This window comes from Hyperolius riggenbachi, chromosome 5 (genome assembly GCF_040937935.1).
Source record: "Hyperolius riggenbachi isolate aHypRig1 chromosome 5, aHypRig1.pri, whole genome shotgun sequence".
NCBI classification, from domain to species: domain Eukaryota; kingdom Metazoa; phylum Chordata; class Amphibia; order Anura; family Hyperoliidae; genus Hyperolius; species Hyperolius riggenbachi.
In genome coordinates, this window is record NC_090650.1 from 40,459,394 (window position 1) to 40,474,495 (window position 15,102).

General features: G+C 45.8%; 1 protein-coding gene across 3 annotated transcripts in view; it reads left to right on the plus strand.

The window, feature by feature from the left end:
- The window catches only part of ADAM22 (ADAM metallopeptidase domain 22), a 378,095-nt gene that overhangs the window by 233,241 nt on the left and 129,752 nt on the right, over nt 1-15,102 (plus strand). For all 3 annotated transcript variants that reach the window (XM_068235530.1, XM_068235532.1, XM_068235533.1), the window contains exon 7: nt 12,585-12,654. In XM_068235530.1, the coding sequence (XP_068091631.1) occupies nt 12,585-12,654 (70 nt within the window). The remainder of the gene's footprint in view (nt 1-12,584; nt 12,655-15,102) is intronic.

Consider the following 15,102-nt stretch of genomic DNA (forward strand, 5'->3'; position numbering starts at 1 on the left):
CATTGCTAACTGTGCTATTTCTAATAATTAGATTACTTATTTGTGTATGGTAAAAGGAAAGTAAAGTAAAAAAAAAGATTTTAACTTACCTGGGGCTTCTTCCAGGCCCCTGTACTTCTACTGTGCCCACAATGCCCTCCTGATCCCCTTCATGTATCAGTGGCAACCACCGCAAAGCTGGGCTGTTGCCATCAGTCTGCAGCTACTGTGCGTGCACGGGCCGTAGCCGAGCACATCCTGCGCATGCGCAGCCAGAATGCTCCTGGCATCAGGAGCGCGACCAGGGTACACTAGGCTACGGGTCGCACGTGCGCAGTAGTGCAGCTTTGTGGTGGTCACCACCGCTGGCTGGAGGGGATCAGGAGGACGTTGTGGGCACAGTAGGAGTTCAGGGGGCTGGAAGACCTTACTTAAAGTGTAACTGTCGGGCATAAAATCAAAAACCAATTCTTTAGTTTTATCTGGTAAACAAGTAATATGGATGCTAACCAGGCAATCCAAAAGTTAAAATCTCTATTACGTTTCTTGTTTATAAATCATTATTCCCCAGTTTACCTGACTCTTATTTGGTACGTTGTCGTACAAAGGAAGTTGCAGGTCATACTGGGTTGTCTTTTTTTGCTTCTTTATTTCTCCTCAGACTTAGCTAATATACAAAAGCAAAAAATGACAACCCAGCATGCCCTGCAACTTCCTTTTTGTGTACCAAATTTTCTGCGTACCAAATAAAAAACAGGTAAACAGGGGAATGATCATTTATAAACAAGAAAAGTAATAGTGATTTTAACTTTTGGATTGCCCGGTTAGCATCCCTATTACTTGTTCACCAGATAAAAATAAGTTATTGATTTTTTATTTTATGCCCAACAGATGCACTTTAAGATTCCCTTTAAAGTGTACATCTAGGGGAAAAAGTGCTCGGGAGGAGGAGGAGTACCAATGGATTCTGGAGAGGCTTCTTTGCCCTGCTCCACCGCCTTATTCCAGCGCTGAGAACCCCAAAATTTTGCTTGCCGTCAGCTCACGCATGCACGCTAGCAATCACCCGGTCAGTTTTCTGTACAAGCCAAGCCTGATTGGGTCAATGCTACTGTGCATACGCAAACTGACTGCGCCTGCACAGTAGCACTGACCTGATCGGGCTCACCTTTTTATGCTGCAACCCGAGCGGGTGCAGTGCAGTCATGCTTCAGGGTCTTAGTGCTGGATCGAGCTGCTGGAGGAAGAGGGGGAAGCCTCCCCAGGATCCAGATGCTTCCCTCTCCTGAAGTAAGTATCATTTTGGGCCATTGAAAACCTCCCAGGCTTGCTTTACTTGTACACTGGCAGTGGGCCACCTGTCAGAGGTGATACTACAGGGGTGTAGCCCCTGTAACCACAGGGAGGCCCAGAGCTTTAAGGGGGAGCCCCAACTACTACTTCACTCCCTCCCTCCAATAAAGGGGTCCTTCCTTCAGATCAGGTGTTTTTGTGGCCATACTTGTTATGGGTATGAAGATCATGATGGCCACACTTTTCCATGCAACTGCTGAAGTTCACATCTTTTGAACTGTTCAGCCGCCTGGCTGCCGGCAACAAGCGCCATTCAGCTGCAATGACTAGGGATAGTAGGCAATGAGATGGAAATACCGTAAAGTTGATGCAGGACTATGCAAATTTATGCAGCTTGAAAAAATGGACCAATCGGATTTTACCTCAGCAGGCTGTGATTGGGTTATGTTTAAGCTGCATACACAATGGCCTCGATTCATAAAGCATTCCCGCATGCGGAAATGCTGAAAACAGCTGACTTTACCAACCACATAGCAAAATCTGTATTCATAAAGGCTGTTTCCGCATGAAAAGCCGACATTCCTGAGAAGAGCGATAAATCACCGCCTTGCGCGGTGATTATCTTAACAAAAGTAACAAAATGTCAATTCATCAAGAGTAGAGGAAGCGGTATGCCGACGGGGATTACCGCTACCTCGGATGTGGCGAGAAGCGTGCGGAATACATTGCAGTGAATGGGACAGACCTCCCAAGCAGCAGCAGAGAGCGCAGCGCACTGAGGGACTCTGCCAGCTCCTGTGTTTCCGCAAGGCTTCCGACAGCCTAACGCCAGCCTACAGCGGGAAATCTCTGCACTGCTATCGCAGCTGGCAACATTTTATGAATGCCCACCCAGAAGTCAGAAATACAGAGCGCGGAGTTTTCCGGCATGGATTTACTTCACCGAACACATTTTTATGAATCGAGGCCATAGGCCTCGATTCATAAAGCATTACCTCATGCGGTAATGCTGAAAACAGCAGACTTTCCCGACCACTTAGAAATGTGTCAATTCATAAAGGCTGTTACTGCACGAAAAGCTGACATTACCAACCAGGGAGATAAATTACCGACTTGGCTGTAGTTACCTCCAAAACATGTCAGCAAATGTCAATCCATAAAGCCTGCAACAAGCGGTAAGCCTGACCATAGTTACTGACATCTCTGGTGAGGCATTGACAAGTTACCAACACCTCTGATGAATGCAAAGTGCAGAGAGCCGAAGTCTGTTTGAGTCATCTGTGGAGAGAGCCATCTGTGTGAGTCATTTGTGGAGTCATTTGTGCAGGGCAAAAGAGAGAATCGCCACACTGCTTTACTCTACCGCTCAATGGGCTGCGGTAATTTACCGACCTCCAAAGGCAGCTGGGGAAATCTTTATGAATTAGCACACAGACCGGGAGAATACCGAGTGCGGTGTTTTTCCTGCCAGATTTTTTTTATCGCACTGCTTTTTATGAATCGAGGCCTATTAATGCTGCATCAACTCAAAATTATTTGACCGATCTCATTGACCATCCCTAGAAATTACATGCAGTCGAATGTCACGTTTGAAACATGGCAGCATTACCCGGCAAGAAAAAAAGTCTCAGGTTGCATCAGATCAGATGCAATGTCCGTACATGGGGGAGCACCTGGCAACCTGTGCCGAGCGCTAGCAAGCGTCCAGCGGAGGACCGGGTGCAGCTGACAGGTGAAATCACCGGCTTCAGCTGCCTGTGGAAAGGAGGCCTAAGTCTGTTTATACTTTTTAGTCCACTTGACTGTGGAAAAACATGTGGTAAAACATACAGCAATCAGCCATGGCAATCAACCCAGTGACAAGTGAATTACACTAATTATCTCATTACAGTACCAGCAAGTGGTGAGATAAATCAGGAGGAGAGTGTACAGACAGTTCTTTAAAGGGCACATGAACTGAGACTATAGGCCAGATTTCTACTACTTACTGTAATGCTGGATACACATGTAGCATTTTGCCGCGCGATTCGCCGGATCGATTCGATTATTTCCAACATGTTCGATCATGTTTCGATGGATACAGCCATCGATTTTGCATACTTAATATGCAAGATCGACGGCTGTGTCCATCGAAACACGATCGAACATGTTGGAAATAATTGAATCAATGGAAGTGATCCCGCGGCAAAACGCAACGTGTGTATCCAGCATAAGTGACAGCAACATCATTAATGGCTCATTTTACTCTGGAAAAAAACATACTTCTTATTTGTCTATGTTTGCACATATTTTAAACTTTACAATTTTTCGGCATAGTGCCCCTTTAGTGTGCAGAGCGCGCTCTATGCACGCCTTACTAAGCTATGTAAGGAGCGTGCCTTCCGTTAGTTACACGAGCTGCTTCTGTAGCAACACGTGTAACTTTAATTGGGGCGGCCCTGTGAAGTGTTGGTAATTGGCATATGTATGTTAGTTGTCATACTACGATACATACCCTACATGATACATACATAGACATATGACCTTAGTAGGGACTAGATTGTGAGCCCCTCCGAGGGACAGATAGTGACAAGACAATATACTCTGTACAGCGCTGCGTAATATGTCGGCGCTGTATAAATACTTAAATAAAATAAATAAATATTAGCGGCCGCTAGTGAAGTACCACTGTAGTGATAGTTCACAGGACTGCCCACATTTAAAGTTACATGCGTTGCTAAGGAAGCAGTTTGCGTAACTGAGGGAAGGCGCTGCTTAAGGTGGGTAAACACATCAGATAAAAGTCTTTGGAAATTGAAAGATCACAGACCAATTTTACCCCCTTCCATGTAGTATGAGAGCCATACCTACACAGTCTATTCTATTGAGCTGATCTCCCCATCAGATAAAAATCTTTGCAAGATACTGCACACAAAGATGCTGTACACATTCAAAAGATCAGTATCTGGAAAAGATCAGTTCCTGCAAAAATGCTTTCATAGTCTATGGTATCTGCAGATCTCATACACACCTTGTTTAACCACTTCCCAACTGAGGGGTTTTACCCCTTCAGCATCCGAGCAATTTTCTCCTTTCAGCGCTCCTTACATTCATTCCCCTATAACTTTATCATTACTTATCACAATGAAATGAACTATATCTTGTTTTTTTCGCCACCAATTAGGCTTTCTTTAGGTGGGACATTATGCCAAGAATTATTTTATTCTAAATGTGTTTTAATGGGAAAATAGGAAAACATTTGGGAAAAAAAACATTATTTTTCAGTTTTCCGCCATTATAGTTTTTAAATAATGCATGCTACTGTCATTAAAATCCATGAAATGTATTTGCCCTTTTGTCCCGGTTATAAAACCATTTAAATTATGTCCCTATCACAATGTTTGGCGCCAATATTTTATTTGGAAATAAAGGTGCATTTTTTTCAGTTTTGCGTCCATCCCTAATTACAAGCCCATAGTTTATAAAGTAACAGTGTTGTACCCTCCTGACATAAATATTTAAAAAGTTCAGTCCCTAAGGTAACTATTTATGTATTTTTTTTTATTGTAAATTTTTTATTTTTTTTTTAATTACAAAAAAAAAAAAATTGGGAGTGTGGGAGGTAATGAGTTAATTTTTTTCTGTATAAGTAATGTATGTGTATGTGAAAAATAGTGTAGGGTGTAGTTTTACTATTTGGCCACAAGATGGCAACAGTGATGCGACCTCCAAGCATCCTTCCGGACGCTCGGAGGAAGTATAAAGAGGCTGGGATTTTTTTTTTCTTTTACAATGATCGCGCTGCTCAGCGGAAAGCAGCCGATCATTGCTGGGGGCAGAGATCAACGAACGGGAATGTATTTTCCCGTTCATTGATCTCCGGGCGAGCGGGCAGCGGCGTGATTACCAACGGGAGTGCGAGCGGGAGCGCGGACAGCAGCGGCGGTAGCGGCGGGGGGTGCGTATATCTACGCTCCGGGCGAGGAAGTGAAGTCCAAAGGAGCGTAGATATACTGTACGCGGGCGGGGAACTAGTTAATAAAGAGAATCTGTACTCTAAAATTCTTACAATGAAAAGCGTACCATTCTATTCATTATGTTCTCCTAGGCCCCTCTGTGCTGTTTCTGCCACTCCCTGCTGAGATCCTGGCTTGTAATTGCCAGTTTAGGCAGTGTTTACAAACAAAAGACATGGTTGTTACCAGAATGTGTTAGGCTCAGAGGAGCTCAGTCTGTGGCTCACACAGAGCCCACAGGGGGCGTGGAGAGGGTGTGTATAGCTTCTATCCTATCACAAGCAGAGCTGCACATTCCAGCCTGAGTGCCTGAGCCCAACAAAGCCGTCAGAGGAAAGAAGATTAGATTATGTAAAAGAGATAATACAGCCACTGTGCAACTAGGAAAGGCTGCAGTAAGACACACCACATTAGAACAGGTATAGTAGAGTGACCATACGTCCCGGATTCGGGGTCCGCTGTCCCAGGCTGCATGAGGTCCCGGGAAACGTCCCGCTTTCAGCAGCGGGACGTCCCGGCCTTGGGACTCTGGTCACTCTATCCTCATGAACTGGCAGCGGCGTCTATAGACGCCGTGCCAGTTCATTGCCCGCAGCCCCGCTCCAGCCTCCTTCTTCCGGTGTCTGTTCCGACACCGGCAGGCGAGCAGGGCTAGGGCAAGATGGCTGCCGAAGCCCTGTACTGGAGACTATTTGTGTCTCCAGTACAGGGCTTCGGGCGCCATCTTGCGGTAGCCCTGTCAGCGCGGGAGACGAGCAGGAGGAGGAAGGAGGTCCCGGGAGCAGCGCGCCAGAGGCCGCAGACTTCTGCCAGGTGAGTAAATGCTTTCTTTTCCAGGTGAAATGTTTGCCCGCATTGCGTTTCTTTTTTGGTGAAATGTTTGCCCGCATTGCGTTTCTTTTCAGGTAAAATGCTTGCCCGCATTGCGTTTCTTTTCAGGTGAAATGTTTGCCCGCATTGCGTTTCTTTTCTGGTGAAATGTTTCCCAGCAGTGAAATGTTTGCCCACATTGCGTTTCTTTTCTGTTGAAATGTTTGCCCGCATTGCGTTTCTTTTCAGGTGAAATGTTTGCCCGCATTGCGTTTCATTTCCAGGTGAAATGTTTGCCCGCATTGCGTTTCTTTTCAGGTGAAATGTTTGCCCGCATTGCGTTTCTTTTCTGTTGAAATGTTTGCCCGCATTGCGTTTCTTTTCTGTTGAAATGTTTGCCCGCATTGCGTTTCTTTTCTGGTGAAATGTTTGCCCGCATTGCGTTTCTTTTCTGGTGAAATGTTTGCTCGCATTGCGTTTACTTTCTAGTGAAATGTTTGCCCGCATTGCGTTTCTTTTCTGGGGAAAAGTTTGCCCGCATTGCATTTCTTTTCTGGGGAAATGTTTGCCCGCATTGCGTTTCTTTTCTGGTGAAATGTTTGCCCGCATTGCGTTTACTTTCTAGTGAAATGTTTGCCCGCATTGCGTTTCTTTTCTGGGGAAATGTTTGCCCGCATTGCATTTCTTTTCTGGGGAAATGTTTGCCCGCATTGCGTTTACTTTCTAGTGAAATGTTTGCCCGCATTGCGTTTCTTTTCTGGGGAAATGTTTGCCCGCATTGCGTTTCTTTTCTGGTGAAATGTTTGCCCGCACTGCGTTTCTTTTCTGGTAAAATGTTTGCCCGCATTGCAATAATTTTCTGGTGAAATGTTTGCCCGCATTGCAGTAATTTTCTGGTGAAATGTTTGCCTGCATTGCATTAATTTTCTGGTGAAATGTTTGCCCGCATTGCATTAATTTTCTGGTGAAATGTTTGCCCGCATTGCGTTTTTATTTTGTACTGACATGTTGCCCGCATTGCGTTTATTTTGTACTGACATGTTGCCCACATTGCGTTTATTTTGTACTGATCATGTTGCCCGCATTGCATTTATTTTATACTGACATGTTGCCCGCATTGCATTTATTTTGTGCTGACATGTTGCCCATTGCGTTTATTTTCTGGTGTCCGGGGTAACTGTTACTGCATTTATTATTTAATGGTCATAGATGGCTATGTTTGCTGCTTTGTGGTTACGGTATACTATTAGCATCACACAGTTTCTGCACACCCATGATGCAAAGTCTCGTTTGTCCACATCATGGCATAAACACTGCTTTCTTATGCCTCGCTGTTACATCATTACGTTAGCTCCGCCCATACAATGTCATGGCCACGCCCATTTTTCGCCGCGATGCAGGCCCCCCCCCCCCTGTCTTCATTGCTGTTCGCTCCTCAGTCCTCCCCACTTTTTGCCGCGGCGCGCGTAGCCCCCCCCCTCCCCGCGCCCCCCCTCCCTGTCCCAGGTTGGACCCACAAAAATCTGGTCACTCTAGGTATAGGAACTAATAAATAAGGCTGAACATTTTGTTACAGAGTCTCTTTAATGCTGGGTACACACGATGCGATTTCCCGCTCGATCGGCAGGATCGATTATTTCCGACATGTTCGAACGGATTTTGCATACTTAACATGAGAAAATTGATGGCTGTATCAATTGAGATCCGATCTAACATGTCAGAAATAATCGATCGACCAGTTGATCGAACAGGAAATTGCATCGTATGTACCCAGCATTACAGACATTCAGCTGCAGATCAGACAATTATCTGCAGATCTGAAGATCCATCCTGGTGGATCTGATCTGCAGATGAATGTCCGTTTAACAAGGTGTGTATGAGATCTGCAGATATCATAGACTGGCGATGGCGAACCTATGGCACACGTGCCAGACCCGGCACACGTAGCCTCATCTGCAGGCACGCCATCGCTGCTGCGCTATGTCCCGGGAAATTTAACTGGCTGCGGCGTCTAATAGACGCCGCTCCAGTTCATAGCCCGCAGCCCCACTCCAGCCTGCATAGTCTTCCAGCAGGCAGAGCAGGGCTATGGGAAGATGGCATCCGAAGCCCTGTACTGGAGACTATTTGTGTCTCGCCATCTTCCCGTAGCCCTGCTATTCAGCGCGGGAGATATGCAGGAGGATCGTCCGGGGAGCTGCGCGCCAGAGGCCGGCCGGGAGAGGAGATTTCTGTCAGGTGAGTAAATTATTTTTTTTGCAGGTGAAATGTTGCCCACATTGCGTTTGTTTTCTGCTGAAATGTTGCCCAAATTGCGTTTTATTTTCTGGTGTCTGGGGTAACTGTTGCTGCATTTAATATTTAATGGTCATAGTTGGCTATATTTGCTGCTTTGGGGTTACGGCGGGTATACTAATCAATAGCATCACACAGTTTCTGCACACCCATGATGCGAATCCCCGTTTCACCACATCATGGCGGAAACACTGCTTTCTTATGCCTCGCTGTTACATCATTACGTTAGCTCCGCCCACACAATGTCATGGCCACGCCCATTTTTTGGCGTTGCACGCCTCAAACATCTGATGGGAAGTTCAGCTCCATAGAATAGACTGTGTAGGTAGGCTCAAATACTATATGGAAAGGGGTAAAATTGGTCTGTGATCTTTCATTTCCCAAAGACTTTTATGTATTTTAGCATAGCGCGCACTCCTCCACCGGGAGGCACTGCTCAGGCCCCGCTGGGCCAATTTGCATCGTTTTTTTTTTTTGCTGCACGCAGCTAGCACTTTGCTAGCTGCGTGCAGTGCCCGATCGCCGCCGCTACCCGCCGACCCGCCGCTATACGCGTCGCCGCAGCCGTCCCCCCCCAGACCCCGTGCGCTGCCTGGCCAATGAGTGCCAGGCAGCGCTGTGGGGTGGATTGGAGTCCCCTTTGACGTCGATGACGTCAGTGACGTCATCCCGCCCCGGGGAAGCCCTCCAGGAGATCTCGTTATTTGAACGGGATCTCTTGATCGCCGGCGGCGATCGGAGGGGCTTGGGGGATGCCGCTGAGCGGCTATCATGTAGCGAGACCTCGTCTCGCTACATGAAGAAAAAAAATTTAAAAAAAAAAACAACGTATTTGCTGCCCCCTGGCGGATTTTGACAAACCGCCAGGAGGGTTAAGCTACGCTGCTTTAGCAATGAATCAAGCCTACATGCTCTGTGTAAACTCCTCTCTGTATGATCACTCATGTTTTTCTGCCGTAGTTTGCCTTGTCTACTCAATAAACACCTTTTGTTCAATGAAAAAAAAATACATTTTGTACTCTACAATTGAAAAAGAACCAAAAATTAGGTGAAAAAGTATTGTCAAAATTATTCTCGTCTTGCTTGCTGGTGGCTTAACAGCAGGGGTCTAGTCCTGGGAAAAGAGGTGAGTGGACTCACCCTAGAAACCCCTGCGGCGCACCAAAAAAATTAGCGTGGTCAAGCATAGCATGGGCGTGGTCATGGGTGGGGCCAAATATACATGACCTTAGCAGTGGTGTAAAAGGTCTGCCGGGGAAGTTTGAGCTCTGCCATAGTGTATCCCCCCAAAATAGATGTAATCTGACAGCATTTCACCAAAAAGACACATAATCTGGCAGAATTTTTCAAAATACAGATAATATGGCAGTGGTTCCCCCAAAATAGACAATCTGACAGCAGCAGCTCCCCCAACATACACATAATCTGGAAGCAGTTCCCCAAAATACGCGAAACCTGGCAGCGGATCATCCAAAATACACGTAACACCCAAAATACATGTAATCTGGCAGCAGTGGTCCCCAAAATACACGTAATCTGGCAGCAGCCGTTCACCTAACATACACATAATCTGGCAGCTATTCCCCAAAATAGGTACCCCCAGGTAGCCAGGTCTATAGGTGTCCCCAGTATAAGTAGCCATGAGTATAGTTGTCCCAAGAATAGGTAGCCAGGTGTATAATGTCCCCAGAATAGGTAGCCAGGTCTTTGGGTGTCCCCAGAATAGTTAGCCTGGTCTATAGGTGTCTCCAGTACAGATAGCCAGGTGTATAGGTGTCCCTAGTGCAGATAGCCAGGTTTCTAGGTGTCCCCAGAATAGTTAGACAGGTCTATAGGTGTCCCCAGTATATGTAGCCAGGTCTTTAGGTGCCCCCAGAATAGTTAGCCAAGTATATAGGTGTCTCCAGTACAGATAGCCAGGTGTATAGTATCCCCAGTACAGATAGCCAGGTATATAGGTGTCTCCATTATATGTAGCCAGGTCTATAGGTGTCCCCAGTATATTTAGCCAGGTCTATAGGTGTCCCCAGTATATTTAGCCAGGTCTAGGTGTCCCCAGTATATGTAGCCAGGTGTTTAGGTGTCCCCAAAATAGTTAGCCAGGTCTATAGGTATCCCCAGAATAGGTAGCCAGGTGTCCCCCCAGCAGGAGGGGTGAGCTCAGAGAAGGGGGAGCTGTAGGTACAGCAGCGGGGAAGGGGGAAGCGCTTGGAGCAAGGTAGAGGTAAGTCCCGCGCGCTGCCAGCCGCCGGCAAATTTAAGTTCTGGAGGGGAGAGCGAGGGAGGGGGAGCCCCAAGGTGAGGGAAGGGGGGCGACGTCCCCCCTTCTCCACCGCTGAGCCCAACGCTTCCCCTTCACTGCGCTCTCTCACTTCACTAAGGGCCCTTTTCCACCAGCGCGTTTGCGCTGGCTGAATCGCAAAACCGCAAACCGCTAGCGATTTTACAATCGCTACGGTTTGCTTTTTAACATAGGAATCGCGGTAGGTCATTTCCACTACCGCGATTCGCTTTTGTCGGGAACGCGGACGCGCGGCGGAGCGATAATTGCCGCGATTTTGCTATGCAGTGCATAGCATAGCAAAATCGCGGCCGCAAACGTCGGGGGAATCGCCGGTTTTGCGATTCAGCAATCGCTAGCGTTCAGCATGAACGCTAGCGATTGCAGGTGGAAAAGGGCCCTAATGGACGACTTCCACCCTCACGCCCGACTCGACCACTGCTTAACAGGCATTTTATTTATCATGAGAAAATACCACCTAGGACAAAAAGTTAATTGGATTAGGCCCAATATCTATAAAACTACATCCTCCAGCATGTGTTGTATGTGCTCCTTATACTTACTGTATATTCTGGCGTATAAGACTACTTTTTAACCCTTGAAAATCATCTGAATAGTAAGGGGTCGTCTTATACGCCGGGTGTCATTGATGCCAGGTGATACGCACTATCCTGTTACCGCCTCTCAGATCTCGCTACTGAGGACTGTAGTGAAGCGGCGCAGGCGCACATGTGTGAGATCTGAGAGGCAGAGAAGGAGGTAAATAGGAAACAAGGGTGGGCCAGAAGGGTGAAAGAGGTGTGTTTTATGGGCACAGCGCAATCTATTCCTCCATACCGCTCTGATAAACAGGGAGAGCTGACCAATCCGCTTAGGGAGAGGGAGAGTTGACCAATCCAACCAGTCAATCGCCTGTATACTGTTATATACTAGGTACCACGTACAGTACAGCACCAGTATCTGTTCATACATAGCACCAGTATATGATGTTTATTTTTATTTGGTGTGCGTTGGAAAAGGGGTAGTCTTATATGGCGAGTGTATCCCAAGCGCTTTATTTTAACTGGAAAAGTTGGATGGTCGTCTTATACGCTAGAATATACGGTACCTGGAAAAACTGCTGACTTTAGCCTTCCCTATTAGAGAATGTAATCTTCCCCAAGTCCTTCGGAAAAGTAATAATTTCATCATTATAATTGATTGGTTTCTTGAGTGTGGCTTTAATTCTTGTTATTCTTTTTACCTCTTTCATATTTTCTTCAATTACTTTTATAGTTTAAGTTTTAGATCGCATTCACAGTGGCACGTTGCAGAGCTGCGTTATAAAGTCTTAAGCTGGCCACTAACGGTCCAATTTCTAGCTAAAAATCATTCGAGCGATGAGAAATTCTGATCAGATTGGTTGTAAATAACCTCCATTGGTGGACACAATCGATTATGAACGAGTGAAAAAAATGTCGCCCGAATGAATTTTCGTCAAACGAAAATTTGGATTTTCTTGGTGGTCGTGATAGATAGGAAGCAATGATTGGTTAGTTGATGGTGTAGTGAGCGATTTTTCGTCCGATCAGAATTTCTGATCGCTCGAACGATTTTTCGCTAGAAATTGGACCGTTAGTGGCCAGCTTTATAACGCAGCTTACCACACTGCAATGATAATCCTATCGGCTGTTCACGGTGTGACGTTAATGAAAAATGTTGCATTGTGGTAACTCGCTGCTCGCAGTGCGTTACCTCTAAATGCAGACGCGTTGCGACTTTAACGTTGCATTAAAACGCAACGTCCCGATGTTTATATGTCCTTAGTAATTTCACTGCAGTGCTTCACAGATACAGGAAATCAATTGCCTGGAGAGGGAGTTTAGATACTGTTGTATGAAAACAGTTTCTGGAAACGTTGACATAACTTACGATTATCACTTTTATTTCAGGAGGATTACCAGTTACATTCTGTTTACAAATGGAAAATAGTTAAACTTCCACAAGATGAACTTCCATCAGGTATGGCGTTATTATCATTATTATTATTATTTGTACAGCCCCTACATGACATAACAATATACAAACCAGGGCGGGGCATATACAGTAAACATGATAATATCAAATGACGCTTAGCACAACAATTGGTATTGTCAAATGGTAATTTAGTGGGTGTTCTAGGGTGGGTTGCCACCCTTATGTGCATGAAGGTAGGCAGCATAGTAGAGTTAGTACTACTGTGAATACAACATACAGTAGACATACCTCTGTGCTTAACCTAGATAGCTTTGCCTCAGGTCAGGTCTACTTTAAAATAACTCCTCTCATGCTAGATGAATAGGTGTACAGAGGCGCGGCTTCTTCAGGCATTAAACAATAGGAGTATCTCACAGCTAAAGGTCCTGATAGGGCTTGGCACCTCTGTGACCTATGGGGACCTTTAACACAGAGGTGACAAGCCCTATCAGGACCTTTAGCTGTGAGATACTCCTATTGTTTAATGCCTGAAGAAGCGGGTTTTGTGCCCGTGAAACGCGTCGCAGTGTTTTTTAGAGTATGTGAATAAATTTTCGTTGACTTTGATTGACAGCATCGTGTCTGTTTTGGATCGGTCGGTCCACCACCACCACCACTTAGATGTTTTAAACCTTTTAGAACCTTTTATCCTACTGGCGCCTCTGTACACCTATTCATCCAGCGAACCACCCTTGGTGGAAGGGTGATATACCCTCCTTTCTTCTATCACAGAGAGCGACATCTTAATCCTGAGCGGGGACAGGTTTATACTCCCCGCCTGCCTATACAGTGGTTGCCTTAGCGGTAACCCATGTTTGTAAGTATAATACTTACCTGTCATTTCTATCCTCCTGGGCTAATACCTACTACACTATATTGGGCTCTCGGGTTGTCTGTTTATATCCTCTCATGCTAGGGTCACACTTGTTGTGGAAAACACCCACAAAAAGCACATAATGCTTCCCAATGCACAATCGCAGTGCTCTGGGAGCAATGTGCGGTTTTCTGCAGCGGGTAAAAAGAAGCCGACTCGTTGCTTTTTATTGCACAACACGTGTGATTCCCCTTTGCCGACAGTCAGATGTTCTCAGCAGAGTCAGCTGCAGGAAAACGCTGACTGTACCCCCAGGCATGAGCTTTAATGTGGATATACCCTCTTTCCCTGAAAATAAGACCTACCCTGAAAATAAGCCCTAGCTGGAATTTTTAGCATGATTGAAATATAAGCCCTACCCCGAAAATAAGCCCTAGCTGGAATTTTTAGCATGATTGAAATATAAGCCCTACCCCGAAAATAAGCCCTAGCGGAAGTTAAAGAGGAGGAAGAGGCAGCCAGTAAGTGGGAACACAGTGGTGCAGTGCCAATCGGGCACTGATCCTGTCATCCCAGCACAGAGCATGGTTATCAGCAGTGTGCAGGGAAGACAGGGCAGGTGCCTGATACGTACAGTAGCATACTTTCAAATCCATACAGGAAATGACCCTCCCTAATAGAAATATAAGACATACCCTGAAAATAAGCCCTAGCACATCTTTTAGAGCAAAAATTAATATAAGACACTGTCTTATTTTCGGGGAAAGACGGGTATAAGCTCTCAACTGGCTTAGCCATGTATCGTATTCTTGCATTCTATTTCCATAAACATGGATTGGGAGGGGCATCCACTTGATTTCGAATGCAAGCTCCTCTGCTTCCTTTTGAAATAAATAGACTTCCATTGCTCCTAACTGTCCCTCTTTTGCAGAGATGGTCTCCAGTCCCTCTGTCCCTCTTTCTCCCTCATGTGTCCCTCTTTCAGGACTCATGTACAGATCTATGTTAATATTTGTATTTTTCTACTGAATAATGTGTTTAATAGACTCTAAACTTTATCTCCACCCTTTAACCACTACAGGACCACAGGCTTACACCAGGCTATTTTTTACAATTTTTTGCTCTGCAGCTTTAAAAGCTTGCTGCAGAGCCACACAACGCAGCACACAAATGAGTCCCCTCCCGCCCCCCTTTTCTGCCCACCACCAGAGTTTTCTGTTGGTGGGCTCTGATCACTGCTGCATTGTTTTTTTTAATTATTATTTATTTGTTTATATTTTTAAATAAATTAGCCTATTTTTCCCCCCTCCCTCCCCCCCAGCCAATCCCAGCGATCCTCTCTCATAGGCATCAGCCTATGAGAGGGGATCACTCTGTGAGCCTCTCTAGGGGACATCCAAGTGACACGGCTGTCCCCAGTATAGCTCTGCAGTAGATCGCAGCACTGTACAATGTAAATAGACGGCTAGAGTCTCACATTCTCCTAGCGGCGATCACCGCTGGTAGACTGATGACGGAGCGGAGCAAAACCCCGCCCAAGGACTTGCCACCTTCCCAGCGCTGATCGGAGTTAGGTGGTTGGGACAAGGTTAAATTGATTTATTTCTTATTTTTAAATTTTAAAATGAAGGAAAACTAAT